The sequence below is a fragment of the Aegilops tauschii genome, chromosome 5 (assembly GCF_002575655.3).
Source record: "Aegilops tauschii subsp. strangulata cultivar AL8/78 chromosome 5, Aet v6.0, whole genome shotgun sequence".
In the NCBI taxonomy this organism is placed as follows: Eukaryota; Viridiplantae; Streptophyta; class Magnoliopsida; order Poales; family Poaceae; genus Aegilops; species Aegilops tauschii.
In genome coordinates, this window is record NC_053039.3 from 452,807,308 (window position 1) to 452,822,732 (window position 15,425).

General features: G+C 43.6%; 2 protein-coding genes and 1 pseudogene across 2 annotated transcripts; all 3 read right to left on the minus strand.

The window, feature by feature from the left end:
• Positions 1–444: 444 nt before the first annotated feature.
• On the minus strand, positions 445–3,784 carry LOC109754818 (receptor-like serine/threonine-protein kinase SD1-8). Its single transcript, XM_073499298.1, has 4 exons — positions 2,896–3,784; positions 1,139–1,360; positions 834–1,041; positions 445–756 (listed from the first exon to the last, which is right to left on the minus strand). The coding sequence occupies exons 1-4, from the start codon at positions 3,739–3,741 to the stop codon at positions 593–595; spliced, it is 1,440 nt and encodes a 479-aa protein (XP_073355399.1). The 5' UTR covers positions 3,742–3,784; the 3' UTR covers positions 445–592.
• Positions 3,785–4,405: 621 nt separating this feature from the next.
• LOC109754732 (G-type lectin S-receptor-like serine/threonine-protein kinase At1g11300) lies at positions 4,406–9,348 on the minus strand. Its single transcript, XM_020313642.4, has 7 exons — positions 7,847–9,348; positions 7,672–7,773; positions 6,535–6,728; positions 6,232–6,439; positions 5,915–6,152; positions 5,677–5,827; positions 4,406–5,561 (listed from the first exon to the last, which is right to left on the minus strand). Exons 1-7 carry the CDS (start codon positions 9,195–9,197, stop codon positions 5,259–5,261), a joined length of 2,547 nt encoding a protein of 848 aa, XP_020169231.1. The 5' UTR covers positions 9,198–9,348; the 3' UTR covers positions 4,406–5,258.
• A 497-nt stretch (positions 9,349–9,845) lies between these two features.
• On the minus strand, positions 9,846–13,362 carry LOC109754743 (G-type lectin S-receptor-like serine/threonine-protein kinase B120; annotated as a pseudogene).
• Between the last annotated feature and the right edge of the window lie 2,063 nt (positions 13,363–15,425).

A 15,425-nucleotide genomic window follows, 5' to 3' on the forward strand; every position in this document is an offset into this window, starting at 1 on the left:
CAGAGCGGAGAGCTACCGAACAACGCCTAAATCACCTTGTATTCACAGAGAGTCGCCCACGATGGTTAGATGGAAATTTACCAGATGGCGATGCTGATGACTTCAGAGCTGCATATGTATGAACGCATGCACTCCGTGACAGTCAACATGCTTGTCTTACGTACACGGGATGGATCATTGTCGCAGAAAACCCATTGCAACAACGGGTGACAAGGACACCACCACCTACTCCATCACTTGTGTCTATTGTGATTTCACTTTCCTCGACTTGTTTTTTTCAAGAAATTTTTGTGTGCCCCTTGACACCTTCCTTTTTTTTTCCAAACTGAGACTGTCATGAGGAGAAAAAAAAAGGGGAATAGAAGACAAAATACAACCAGAGATAATAGTGACTTCCAAACAACACATGAAGTCTGAATATCATCTTCCCTCTATCTCGGTAAGAGTAACACTGTTCACGGAAGTCTGAATATCATCTCCGATTGGCACCGCTTCAACGCTCCGTCGCACAAAGTATGCAGGGCGATCCGGGGCTGGAAGTGTGGTGCTTCCGTTCTCTAAGACGAAGACAACTGATGACATGAGGGGCCTATCATCTGGGTTGTCTTGGAATTATGGTTAATCTTGAATCTTGAATCTTCGTCCGGTGAATTATGGTTAATCTTGAATCTTGGTGTAGGTAAAGAAGTCCCCTTGCAACTCCTTTGATTATACTAAACCGCGTATCCCAATCGAGCAACATTTTTCTGGAATCATCTGTATATAGAAGGAAAAATGAGCACGATTTTTTGAGTATTTTGTAGGAAATTATGGTGTGTTTTTATAATATGTACCGAAAAGGGTGGCATCTAAGCTCTTGTTAGGTAGATACTCATAAATTAGAAGTTTTTCATCTCCCTCCGCACAACACCCGAGCAGTTGAACCAAGTTTCTATGCTGCAATTTGGCAATTAGAATTACTTCATTCTTGAACTCCTTTGTGCCCTGTTTAGAATCCCTACTCAGCCTCTTGACGGCAACTTCTTGACCACCTAACAATCCCTGGAGAATTTGAAGGTAAAACCTAGCTGTCAGTTACATTAAGCTCTCAAATCTCTTGATTATAGAACGAATTATCGGTAATTACTAAGTGTGTTACCTTGAAAACTTTGCCAAAGCCTCCTTGTCCTATCACACATGTTTCAGAGAAATTGTGTGTTGCTAGTGCAATTTCCTCAAATGTTACAAATGGGAATTCATGATTGTGTTCAGGGTGTACTTCACCAAGTTCATATGAGGTACTCATTGGATGCAACAATACATTCTTGTGTTTTCTCCCATTTTCTTTCTTGCCTGCACTCATAATGTATAACCATTTCACCTCTAAAATGATTATGATAGACATATAAAAAGGGACCTTTTACGGTACATCAGATTAATTTGGACCATTAATTTTTTTTGTTCAACGGCCCAGATGAGCAGATACTACACTAGATTTTCGGTAGTATATTAAGTAATTAAGGGCGTCTTGGGTAGTTCAAATGTATCCATCCCGCAGGCACCTTCCCCTGAAATCTCAGGCAGTAATTCTCCATCCCACACTCGTTCATTTGCCATCGCCATTGCCAGCCCGCACCGTCGCCATCGCTCGTCGCGTCATAGCTAGCCGTCGGCAGCGGCGAGTTGTCATGCCTTTGTGTTACCCTCGAACCTACAGGATTTTGAGTGGGTCACCTGACGAAGACGACGAAGGCGAGTGCGCCGCCCCGGCCGCATGCCCTCTTCCTCGCTTGCCGTCTGTCGTCCGCGGATAGATTACCCGATTTTTGGTCTTCTTGTCAAGCCTCCGGTATCTGAAACTGGTCGCTGACATATAGACGACAGCCTTGGCTTGGGCCGCATGACCCTGACCTTGTCCAGCCCGTCCCATGAATGACCATGCAGACACTAGAATACGAGGCCATATCATGGTAAATATTCAACTCCATCGAGCTCTCTTCTTTACATCATGCCATGTGCATTCTTTTCCAAAATAAAAGCTAGCTAATTAAGTTAGTTCCTGCAGCCGCCGGTGGCCTGCAAGCAGCGTAGGCTGTGATTTTTGGCAGCGTTGGGATGACAGTGCGCTGGGAGTAGTGCATGCGGTGTTGGGATGGAGGGGGAGCCAGCCTGCATGCAGCGTCTGGATGGCCGAGAACATGGGGCGGCGACCTGCAGGCTGATTATTTTGCTAGCGATGGATGGCCGGCATTGGGGACGGAGGCCTGCAGCGGCGGTCCGCTGCAATCAGTCTAATTAATTAGACGAAACATAATTACCAATATGTCCTTAAGTTAAAATCCGACCGTCTCATGCTGACCATTAGATTAACTTAATACTACCTGTTATGTTGAGTAGTATGATGTACAGTAAAATCTCCCTATAAAAACAGGTTGCTTTACCCCTAAAATCACTTATGTCCGTCTATTATCTCTGCTCAGAAAATTTAGAAAAAATAATGCATGGTCTACTTCTCTCATTGTGGAAACCAATGGAGTTAACAATATGGTCACCACTTGACATATAAGATAAAGTACGCATGTTAGAGGAAACATAATTTCTCCCTAGATTAAACACATCAATTTTCGAGTCCATAGTACTGTGGCCACACATCACACTCATTTTCCAAAGCATCGCCATGTTGAGTAGGTTTCTCTAGCATAGGGTGTGCTCAATGATGTACCGAAGCTGGTGCTAAGAATAATTTTTCAATCTTACACTTGAGTCCAAGGTTAAAAACAGCGCTAGGCTCGGACGAGGCAGTTATTCGCTATAGTTTTATGCATGGGTATCAATATTTGTACGCCAAAGGTACATTACAATAGTACATGCAAAACTCAGGGAAGCAAATGTGAACTACCCTTGTACTGGACAAACACTAAGGGTGCGTTTGGATCCAAAGTAGGTCAACACGTACCTAGTGTGTGGGGCACCATCAGAGACGCTGTAGGTAGTATAGATCTCATCGTCGCCATCGACGACCGCCAAGTAGATGATAACATCTGCAGTGCTATTTGCCTGCTGGTATCGAAGCTCGCTCTTCACCAGGTACCCCGTCCATGGAGCGCTACGAGACACCGGACGCTCCTCGTCCCATAAGAATATTTGAGGGAATGTGCTCGTGTCGCCACCATAGGAGAAGCGCCCCGGCGAAGGGTCACTAGGACCCTTCCAGGATACCAGGCGGTTGCTTGTTCCATTTTGCATGTACTTGAACCGGAGCTTCATGCCAGGAAGGAGCGTGTCGGTGTGGTGCTCGAAGCTCTGCCACAACGTGGTGCCGTTTAGCGAGCGGACGACGAGGTTGCCGGTGTTTAGAAGCACTGCCACGGAGGGAGACGAGCCCGCGGCAGTACCCATGTTGGTCGTTGTCCAAATGACACGGCCACCGTCACCATCTGATAGAACAAGATTGGAGGAGTTGGTGAGGGAGAGCATCGGTGAAGTCGTGTTGCTGGCCGGGTTTCCTCGGTTGCCAACCCACACCACGGTAAGCTCAGGGATGTTGTTGTACCAGATGCCGACGTACATCCGGGCCGGGGTGCTGGAGTTGGACAGGGAGAAGAAGCCTAATACAAAGGCACCTCCATAGGAGACGATGGTGGCGCCAGGGGAGAGTGTTTTGCCGGGTACAAGCCGGTCTTCGGACGCTCTCAACGGCAGGAAGATCAGAAGTATCAACACTGCTATCCTAGAGAAGCATGGGAAAGCCGGCCAATCCATCGGTAGTTGAGGCCAGAATTGATACTGCTAAGTGGGTGTCTTGCATTGAGGTTTGATCACATGCAAGAAAATGGTTTGACGAAGGAGAACGACAAGTTCCAGCATCTACTCCCTCCGTTCCAAAATATAAGTCTTTCTAGAGATTTTAATACGTGACTACATACAAAGCAAAATGAATGAATTTACACTTTAAAATATGTCTACATATATCCGTATGTTGTAGACCATTTGAAATGTCTAAAAAGACTTATATTTCGGAACGGAGGAAGTATTATCTATCTTGTTCGATTGCGAAAGCAGATGCTTCAATAATTCAAAGTCTTTTGGACAGGAGTAGTTGAGAGTGTGTTGGATGGAGTTTGACATCTCAGCTGTCCACGTCGGAGTTGGGATGCCACTGTCACTGCTGACTAGTCAGGCTAGTGACCGAAATGGTAAGCAATACCGGCCTGGTTGCTCCAGCTAGCAGACCTTGTTTGAAAATAAAACCACATGGTGAAATTATAAATTATGATTATTATGCCATAGTAAATCTTGAAATTCTTCATTTGTTATGTTTATTTCTGAGATCGTTCGCGGTGTGAACCATAGTAAATCACCTTGAAGACCTGTTCCTGATAATTGGAGGGAAATCCACCACGTTTCCAATATTGAATCGACCTGATGCTGAAGGCATGTCTTGGTCCCTGTGTGGTGTTGTACGCCTTGCGCCTAGTCAGTTTTTTCTTTTTTCTTTTTTACTTTTTTGTTCACGGAATGCTGTAGCACTAGGATTGAATATTAATTTGTATTTTTTTCGAAACGGAGGCAACAAATTTGCCTCATCCATTAAATAAGAGGAGAAAGAGAATACTGAGAAAATGATCAAACTGTACAATGATGGAGGCAGGCTCCTCTTTCAGTTCATCGTTTGTTTGTTCAGTTAGGCTTTTGCTGTTAGCTGTTTATTTATTTTGTTGAGAGAAACCGCACACGTTACATTAACCAAGTAACAGAGTACAGAGACCAGATAGAACATGTGTCCTGGAGACTATGCAGAAAGAACCCCATTTGTATCAGCTGGTGGGACTCCTGTAGCTTATGTTTAGAGCTGTTTTGGGAACTGATGGTGGTTACTAGCTGGAAGCCTACGGTCCTGTACTCATGTTGCTTATTTCCTGGACCTGTGTTGGTTATAGTTTCCTTGAGAAATGAAATTAGGAGCAGGAAGTGTTAAAAACACAAATTAGCAAGAGGACTCTCTCTCCAAAAGACAGAATTAAATTGTACAAATAAAAGCCAAAGCAAAGCAACCAAATGGAAAAGAGAAATGACAGCACGTTCCACCAAATGGTCACCGAATCGATAACTTGTTTTTCTCGTCTTCCAAAATGAGGTGTATCAAGGCCAATAGTGGAACAGAAAACACATTCAAAGGTAATGACTACTAAACAACAGATGTGTTACATAGCCATGTTGTTTTGCCAGACATCTTTTGATAATATGTTCAACAGCTATAGAACAGAAGAACCATCGTTTCATCGCCCCTCTATCTCAGTCAGAGTAAAACTATTCACAGAGTTCTGAATATCATCTCCAATTTGCAGCATTTCAATGCTTCGCCGCGCAAAGTAGGCAGGGCGACTGGGGGCTGGAAGTGTGGTGCTTCCATTCTCTAGTATAAACACGACTAATGACATGAGGGGTCTGTCATCTGGGTTCTCTTGGACACATAACAATGCTACGTGGATACAAAGTAAAACTTCATCTAGTGAACAAGTATCCATGATAGATGAGTCTGGCAGTTCCTCTGTCTTCCCTTCCTTCCACATATTCCATGACTGAAACAACCAAGAACATCATATTATTTTTCATTTTGTATGTCAAACTAAAAATTGTTTCAGAAACTCATACACCTACAAAATGGAACTTGAGGGAAGTCTTGTATGTACTTACATAGACTATGAGGCTAGGGAAGCCCATGGTTTGATTACTGGAATTTCTCCTTATACCAGTTACGACCTCCAATACTAACACGCCAAAGCTATAGACGTCGGACTTCGTAGAGAAGACACCCTCCATTGCGTACTCAGGAGCCATGTAACCACTGCTTGATCATTTCAATTGCAAGAGTTACGGAATGGGAGTTGAATTGATCCAAACTTAGTATGAGTGCTTCACAATGCATACTTACTACGTTCCGACAACACGCTGGGTACTCGCATTTTGTTGGTTATCTCCGAAGATCCTTGCCATACCAAAATCCGCTATCTTGGGTCTCATCTCTGCATCTAGCAAAACATTTCCAGCTTTAAGATCCCTATGAATTATGGTCAGTCTTGAATCTTGGTGTAGGTAAAGAAGCCCCCTTGCGACCCCTTTGATTATATTAAATCGTGTCGCCCAATCTAGCAACATTTTTCTTGAACCATCTGTAAACATATCGATGAAAATGTGAGCAAACATGTTTTGAGCTGTTTTACGAAAATAGTGTGTTGTTAGAATTTATACCAAAAAGTGTAGCATCTAAGCTCTTGTTAGGGAGATACTCATAAATCAACAACTTTTCATCTCCTTCTGCACAACACCCGAGAAGTTGAACCAAGTTTCTGTGTTGCAGTTTGGCAATTAGAATTACTTCATTCTTAAACTCCTTTGTTCCTTGTTGAGAATCCCTACTTAGCCTCTTGACAGCAACTTCTTGCCCACCTAACAACCCCTGGAAAATTTGAAGTTACGAGCTTGATTTTTGTTATGTGAACCACTCAATTTTGTTGATTTATAAGAATATTAGAAAACTACGAAATGAGTTACCTTGTAAACTTTGCCAAAGCCTCCTTGTCCAATCATACATGTTTCAGAGAAACTGTGTGTCGCGAAGGCAATTTCCTCAAATCTTATGAATGGGAATTCATGTTCATGGGAAAGGTTACCTTCACTAAGTTCATAAGAGGTACTCGTACCTACCAATGATACATTCTTGCGTTTTCTCCATTTTTCTCTCTTGCCTGCTCCCACAATGTTATAACCCCTAATAAGTATCTCAGATTCATTTTTTTCTCAGATATAGGCAGAATTTGCTCCTCCCTAAACATATCTCATCATATTTGAAGGAGTTACACATTTATAGGAAGTGTTAGATAGTGTAACTCTCTAAAAATACTTTTTTTTTGGTAGTTATAGATATTTGGAGGGCTGGATATGCTCCAAGGGTAGCTTCTTTATGGTGGAGGTGATCCTAACCATTGGAAGGTCGGAGTCTCATAGCTTTTATCCTAGAATGAGTTCAAGTAGAATATTCAAGTCCACACAGTAAAATTATCTAACGGGCCAATATGTCAGTTATGAGAAGTCATACCAGTCCAAAGAAACCAAGAAAACTGCAGGCAGAAAAAAAACGATGGCTACTTTATATTATTCGGTACACGGTGGAAGGAGCTAAAACATTAGATGAAACCACGAAACTTAGCCGCCACTTGCTTAGAAAACTTAGCTCATAACATGCCCATAGTTGCTACTTCCTCCATATTTATTGAAGTTTTAGTTTTGTCCTAAGTCAGAATTTAGAGTTTGATCAAATCTATAGGAAATATATTAACATCTAAAAGAGCAATTTAGTTTCGTGATAAAATTTATTTTTATATTATGGATATTTAATGTTGCAAATGTTAGCATTTTTTCATGCAGACTTGGTCATATTTAAAGGCTTGACCGCGGACAAAAGTTGAACTTCATTTAATTTGCAATGGAGGAAATAGCTTGAATATTGTCCATTGCCATCACATCGTTTGCAATGGATGTCAGTTAAACCAATCATTAACTCACCTAAGTGTTTTTTCGCTCTACTTTGTGTGGGTTCAATGATTTGTAGTCGAAGGACACAATATAGAAGTAGACACCAAACTGTGGTAAGTAAATATGGATTATCACGTAGCGGAATAGCAAGTTTACCTTTGAGTTTTAACCATGCCAATGAAATGCATACAAATACCAGAAAACTGCTTCCTAAAACTGGCAGCACAATCTTCATAACATTCCTCTTTGTTCCTTTACCTGCAAAATACTTAAATTCATACATAGCATAAAAAAAACAAGCATAGCTAGTATAGGGGGAGGGATTTGGCACCAGATGATGTTGCGTCCACGCCTACAAGTCGGACATTGAGTGTGTCGCTGCCGAGCTCTTCGCCTATTTTCCCAGTGTCAACCAAGTCCCCAGACCACACCAGGCACCTCGTCACGTCTCCCCTGGACCTGCCGCTGCCGAGGTTGGCATATGCGTATGCCACGCATGAGCAGTTGCGGTTGCACTCAGCCGCACACTCCTCGAACGTACTCGTGCCCCCGCCGACAATTGAAAATCTGTCAGGCGACTTCATCCTTGGCAGGGCCAAGAAGCCGTCGGTGCACCCTTGCAGTGGCTCTTTTCGCCGGCACCCTGCTGAGAACCTACCATTTGTCCACTCCACCGTGTTTGCTGGCTTGAAGCCATCAAAACACTTGCACGTCGGCGTTGGCGCCGCTGTCTCATCGCAGTAGCCGTATGCGCCACAATAACCATAGCGGTTGCATTCGGGGGATGGCCATTTCCCGAGGACTAACCACGTCGATGTCTTGCTATTCCAGCTCTGTACTAGGTACTCTCCGAAGTAGGTCAACACGTACCTGGTGTGTGGGGCGCCGTCAGAGAGGCTGTAGGTGATGTAGATCTCCTCATCGCTGTCCACAACGGCTAGGTAGATGATGATGTCCGCGCTGGCGTTCGCCTGCTGGTACCGGCGCTCGCTCTTCACCAAGTACCCCGTCCATGGCCCGCTGCGGGAAACCCGGCGCTCCCCATCCCAAAGAATTACTTGGAGGAACGTGATTGGATCGCCGCCATAGGAGAAGCTCCCCGGCGAAGGGTCGCCAGGGCCCTTCCAAGAAACAAGACGGTCACTAGTGCCAGGCTTGTTGTACTGGATGCGGAGCTTCATGCCAGGGAGGAACGTGTCGGTGGGATGGTCAAAGCTCTGCCACAACGTGGTGCCGTTCGATGACCGGATGACGAGGTTGCCGTTGTTCAGAAGCACTGCCACAGGGGGAGACGAGCCCAAAACAGTAGCCACGTTGGTTGTCATCCAAACGGCACGGCCACCGACATCACCGTCGGATAGAACAAGATTGGGGGTGTTGGTGAGGGAGAGCATCAGTGTAGTCGTGTTGGTGGCCGGAGTTTCTCGGTTGGCGACCCACACAGTGGTGAGCTCGGGAACATCGTTGTACCATATGCCGAGGTACAGCCCAGCTGGAATGCTGGAGTTGGAAGGCGAGAAGAAGCCTAAGGTGAAAGCACCGCCGTCGGAGACGATGGTGGAGTTTGGGAAGAGCGGCTTACCGGGAGCAAGCCGGTCGTCGGCGGACACACTCAACGGCAAGAGGATAAGAATGATCAGAACAGCAGTGGTGGTGCAGCATGGGGGAGCCGGCCAATCCATCGGTAGCTAGTAGGCCATACTATTGGTGGTGCTAAGATGGTTCGCTTGCATCGAGCCTTGCTCACAAAGTCACAAGCAAAAAAAACAAAAACAAAAAACTGCTATCACGAACGAGAGAACGACTTGTCAAAACTGACATCTCGGCTGAGGATTGAATAATGCAAAGCTTGTGGAATTTTGGTAGATTGGCTTGGGGTAGTTGAGTGTGCGTTGGATGGAGTTGACATCTCAGCTGTTCACGTCGGAGTTGGGATGCCATCGTCACTTGCTTACCAGTCAGACTAGCGACTGAAATATAAGTTATACCGGCCCGGCTGCTATATCCTCGATGCAGTTGGAGCCTGGTTTTTATTCTCATCCCCAATTGTGTTAAAGTATCTTAATATGTACTCCCTCTGTAAACTAAATATAAGATCTTTTAGATCACTACTTTACAGAGAGGGCATCTTGTTTCTGCTACAGATAATGTTGCCGATGTCAGAAACAGAATACAGAACACATAAGATAACAACTTCTGAACAACACAGGATGCCTGGAAATTATAGAGACCGGCATTTTTTTTTTGTGATACATTTTTTTTGCAAAACAAGAAATGCCGTGTTATACATACAGTTTCAAAGAGCATTTTGATATATTATCTAAAAATGAAAATAAAATCATCTCCCGTCCATCTCGGTGATAGTAACACCATTCATGGAAGTTTGAATATCAATTTTTATTTGCTCCATCTGGGCGCCTTGTCGCGCAAAGTAGGCTGTGCTATTGGGGGCAGGAAGTGTAGTGCTTCCATTCTCTAGGACGAACACAATAGATGACATATGTGGCCTGTCATCTGGGTTCTCCTGCACACACAAGAGTGCTACATGGACACAAAGCAAAACTTCATCCGTTGAACAAGTATCCATGATAGATGAGTCCGGTAAATCAGCAGTCTTCCCTTCCTTCCACATATTCCATGTCTAGAACAAAGTAAAAGACGCTTCAGAAATTCGGTCCACTTCCATTAAAAAAACTCAAGATAAGTCTTGAGCATACTCACATAGACCGTGAGGCTTGGGAAGCCCATGCTTTGACTATAGGAGTTTCTCCTTATACTAGTTACAACCTCCAGTAGTAATACACCGAAACTATAGACATCGGATTTGGTAGAGAAGACGCCTTCCATTGCATACTCAGGAGCCATGTAGCCACTGCTTGATCATTCAAGTACAAGAGTTATTGAATGGGAATTAAATTATTCAATACTAACATGAGTTTTTCCCGTTAGATACTCACTATGTACCGACGACGCGCTGGGTATTTGCATCTTGTTGGTTATCACCGAAGATCCTCGCCATACCGAAATCTGCTATCTTAGGTTTCATCTCTGCATCTAGCAAAACATTTTCAGCCTTGAGATCTCTGTGAATTATAGTTGGTCTTGAATCTCAGTGGAGGTAGAGAAGTCCCCTAGCAACCCCTTTGATTATATTAAACCTTGTTGCCCAATCTAGCATCAACTTTCTTGAATCGTCTGTAAACAGAAGGAATTGCAACAATATGTTACATTGCTGTTTTGAGCTTTTTAAGGGAATTATTTTGTGTTACAAGAATTTGTACCAAAGAGAGTAGTATCTAAGCTCTTGTTTGGTAGATACTCATAGATCAACAACTTCTCATCTCCCTCCCCAAAACATCCAAGAAGAACCAAGTTTCTGTGCTGCAATTTGGCAATTAGAATGACTTCATTCTTGAATTCCTTTGTTCCTTGTTGAGAATCCTTACTTAGCCTCTTGACAGCAACTTCTTGACCACCCAACATCCCCTAGAGTATTTGAAGTTAAAATCTAGATTTAAGTTTGTCACAGCGACCACAAAATATTAATGATTTTAAAAAATAGTAGGAAGTATCAAACGAGTTACCTTGTAAACTTTACCAAAGCCCCCTTGTCCAATCGTACATGTTTCAGAGAAATTGTTCGTTGCTTGGGAGATTTCATCGAATCTGGCAAATGGAAATTCATGTTCATGTGGAGCGTTTCCTTCCCGAAGTTCATAAGATGTACTCATATCGTCGAAGGTTGCATTCTTATGTGTTTTTTTTTTCATTTTTTGTTCTTACCTGCTACCACAATATATAGCCATTAATTCTCTAATAGACAAACCAACATAACAAAAGTAAAAGGTTCTATATAAGAGTCGACACGGAGGTGCCAAACTTTCAATAGACGACAACTGACAGGGAAAGTCAACCTATTATCCTTAATGTAAGTTTTATCAGCCAGGCAGTGGCAAATACTTAGTATATACGGAAAATGAGAGATCAAACAATAACAATATGCTGATGACGCAGCATATAAGATGCACAACACATGTTAGATAAGATAAGTATTCTTCCTAGCCTTCCATCTCACCCCCATTCTTGCTCCCACCATGTTAGCACAAAATCAGTGAGTTGGACGTTCTTTCCTGATTCTTGTGGATGTTGAGTCTAGTTTCTCTAGCACTGTACTCCCATCTTATTTCATAGCAGATTGTCCATTATCCTTACAGTGGTTGCCACTCATGCTGGTTAAACAATGCTTAAAATCACCTAAGCGGTTATTTGCTCATTTTTTTCGTTGATTCAAGTATCTTCTAGCGCAAGAGTAGAGTACAATAATACATACGAATTGTAAGATCAGGTAATCAAATGCACTATCTGAGTGTGATTGTCTATGTGTTGAAAAGTACCTTTCAGTTTTATCCATGCCAACCAAATGCTTATAAGTACCAAAACACCACTTCCTAGAACTGACAGTACAATTTTCACCGCATTCTTCTTTGTCCTTATACCTGCGATAAATACATAGAATAAAAAGACAAACCATGCAAGCACAATACTTGAGTGAACTAGTGCAGGGAAATATTTGGTATCATTTGCTGCATCCAAGCCTGCAAGCCGGAGATAGAGTGTGTCAGTGGCAACCAAAAGGTCCGCGCCAAAATTGCCCGTGTCAACCAACTCCCCTGTCCATAACAAACACCTTGTCACATCTCCTCCGGACCTGCTGCTGCTCAGGTTGGCGCACGCATATGGTACACAGGAGCAGTTGCGGCCGCACTCTATCGCACAGTCCTCACACGTGCTTTTGTTCCCGCCAACTAGCATAAACCTGTCCGGTGACTTCATCGCCGGCAAGGCCAAGAAGCTATCATTACAGCCAAGCAGCGGCTCCTTGCGCTTGCATCCCGCCGAGAACCTTCCACCGGTCCACTCATCTATGCTTACCGGCTCAAAGCCATTGAGGCACTTACAAGTAGGGACCGCCGTCGCATCGCAGTAGCCGTAGATGTTGCACCCTGAAAATGGCCACTTCCAGAGGACGGACCACTCTGATGTCTTGCTGCTCCAGCTTTGGAGTTGATACTCGCCGAAGTATGTTAGGATGTACCTGGTGTGCGGGGCGCCGTCGGAGAAAGTGTAGGTGAAATAGATCTCCTCTTTGTTGTCCACGACGGCCAGGTAGGTGATGACATCTGCGCTGGCATTATTCCCCTGCTGGTATTGATGTTCGCTTGTCACTTGGTACCCTGTCCATGGAGGGGTACGGACTATCGGCCGTGCCCCGTCGCAGATGAATACTTGGAGGAGTGTGCTTGTATCACCGCCGAAGGAGAATCTCCCCGGCGAGGGGTCACCTGGACCCTTCCAGGATACTAGCCGCTGACTGGCGCCCGTATTGTACCAGATCCGAACCTTCATGCCCGGGAGCAACGTGTCGGTTAGGTGGTCGAAGCTTTGCCACAACATGGTGCCATTTGACGACCGGATGATGAGGTTTCCTGTGTTTAGAAGCACCGCAGACGGGGGAGACGAGCCAGGGGAAGCCGCCATGTTGGTGGTCATCCAAAGGGCACGGCCGTCACCATCAGACAGAACAAGATTGGAGCTGTTGGTGAGGGAGAGCATCGGTTTTGAGTTGTTGGTGGCCGGGGTTTCTCGGTTGGCGACCCACACCACGGTGAGGTCAGGAATGTCGTTGTACCATATACCAAGATACAATTTGGCCGGTGTACTCGTTGAGTTTGAAGGGGAGAAGAAGCCAAAGGCAAAAGAACCGCCGTCGGAGACGATGGTGTTGCCGGGGGAGATTTGCCGGTCTTCCGGCACACACAACGGCAGGATCTCTATGATCAGCACCATGGTGCAGCAGATGAGAGCTGACCGATCCTTTGATTGATTAGGCCAAAAATTCTACTAGTACTTACTAGATAGGTAGGCTATTTAAGCGCTAAGGGAAGTAAGTACGTGAGTCGAGCCTTGGTCTACACGGAAAAACAGCTTTGACGAGTGCAGCATCCAGGTATGTTCTATCGCGGAAGAAGATGATTGAATAATGCAAAGAAGATGATTGAATATTTCAGCTGTCGACGTGGGAGTTGGGTTGGATGGTACCGTCATGGCGAATAGTCAGAACAACCAGTTTATCGGCCAAAACCATATATAGAACAACCAGTTTACCGGCCAAAACCATGTCTGGTAGTCATCGAGCGCAGCGCCATCAGGTCTCTCTTCCTTATCTTCAGCTTACCAAATACTCCCTCCGTTCCTAAATACTTGTCTTTCTAGGCATTTCAAATGAATATCACATACGGATGTATGTAGACATATTTTAGAGTGTAGATTCACTCATTTTACTCCGTATGTAGTCACTTGTTGAAATGCCTAGAAAGACAAGTATTTAGGAACGGAGGGAGTAACCTGCAAGACGAATAGTAGTTTGAAAAAAAGGTCAGCAGCACGGACATCATGCATGGAACGAAATGTATAAGTTAGTAAATAGATGAGTTCAGAACCTTCTCCAGGTAGATTCGTACGTAACATATATAAGTTAGTAAATAGATGAGTTCTAGAAAGCATACGGCCAACCTTTTCCACTTTTGACTACAAGTACATACAAAAATATATTTGGACTGTAAGATTAAAACAATATCACTACATTTGCATTGAACATATTTGCACTATATAAAAAAACAGGAATTTCTAATAGCATATATAGAGATAGTGGTCAAAGATACATATTGGAGACTATATATGCCAACGTCTAAAATAAAATTTATTTGTTAATAGTGGGAGTATAATAATGCATGGTAAGGAAAAAAAAAGGTTCAAGCATATGCTCATTTTCGTTTATCTATTGATAGATCAAGCCTTCTATCCAGATAACCGATCAATAGTTGGATGATTCGTCGAGTGGTTGCACCAAGCCTACCATGGATCACACCGCAGATTCGATGTTGTGTATCTCAGTAATGTGGATTGTTCTTTTGGTGGAAGGCGACCTTCCTATTGACAAAAAGGAATATGCCACTCCATCATCGATCTTGAGGCTCCCAGACATAAGTTCCGAGTACACATCGTGTGATTTTTGCATGTATATGTTAATCTATGTTGATATCTCTCCTAAAATGATTCTACCAAAGTCCACTTCATCATTTGTCATGGTTTTCTAGAAACTCCGGAGTTTGAACCAGACTACCCTTAGACGAACAGAGTTTGAACTCAACTGTGTAACCTTGATAACTTTGTCCTGGTATTTTTCTCCCTAGGTGTTTACTTCATAATTGTAGGTCTGATCGAGGCTGCAGATAGATGGATACTCTTGGATTTTAGTCAATATGGTTGTCTTAACTTTCAACGCCTCCTTAAAAATAATATAATGTTGAATGTCACACACTAACCCCCCTCTCCCCCGCGCCATTCTATCATTAAGTAAGCATGAATTTCCAAGTGAAATCAACATTGTGACTAGATCAGTTCATTCAGAACCTTCTCCAGTTATATTCTTGGTTAAATATAATGATAGCTTGTACTTTTCTTTTGAAATTTTAGACTGCTAACTAAGTGAAAATAACAAAATAAAAAAACATTGGAGGATAACTATCCCCAACCAACTTATGCATGCTCATCATTTTGTTTCTCTACCAGGCAAATACATAATAACAATTATTTCACCTCCCTTGTATCTTCGTCAGAGTAAAACTGTTCTTTTTTGAAATATTTGCCATGATTTTGGTTTTCTCCAGTTTGACGTCCGCTGGGCAAAGTAGGCTGGGCGTTTGGGGACTAGAAGTGTGGTGATTCCATTCTCTAGGATGAACACAGTAGTTGGCATGACGAGCGTGCCATCTGGGTTTTCTCGTACACACATGAGCCCCTCATGCATGGATACAAAGCAAAACTTCACCGGTAATTATGTACCCATA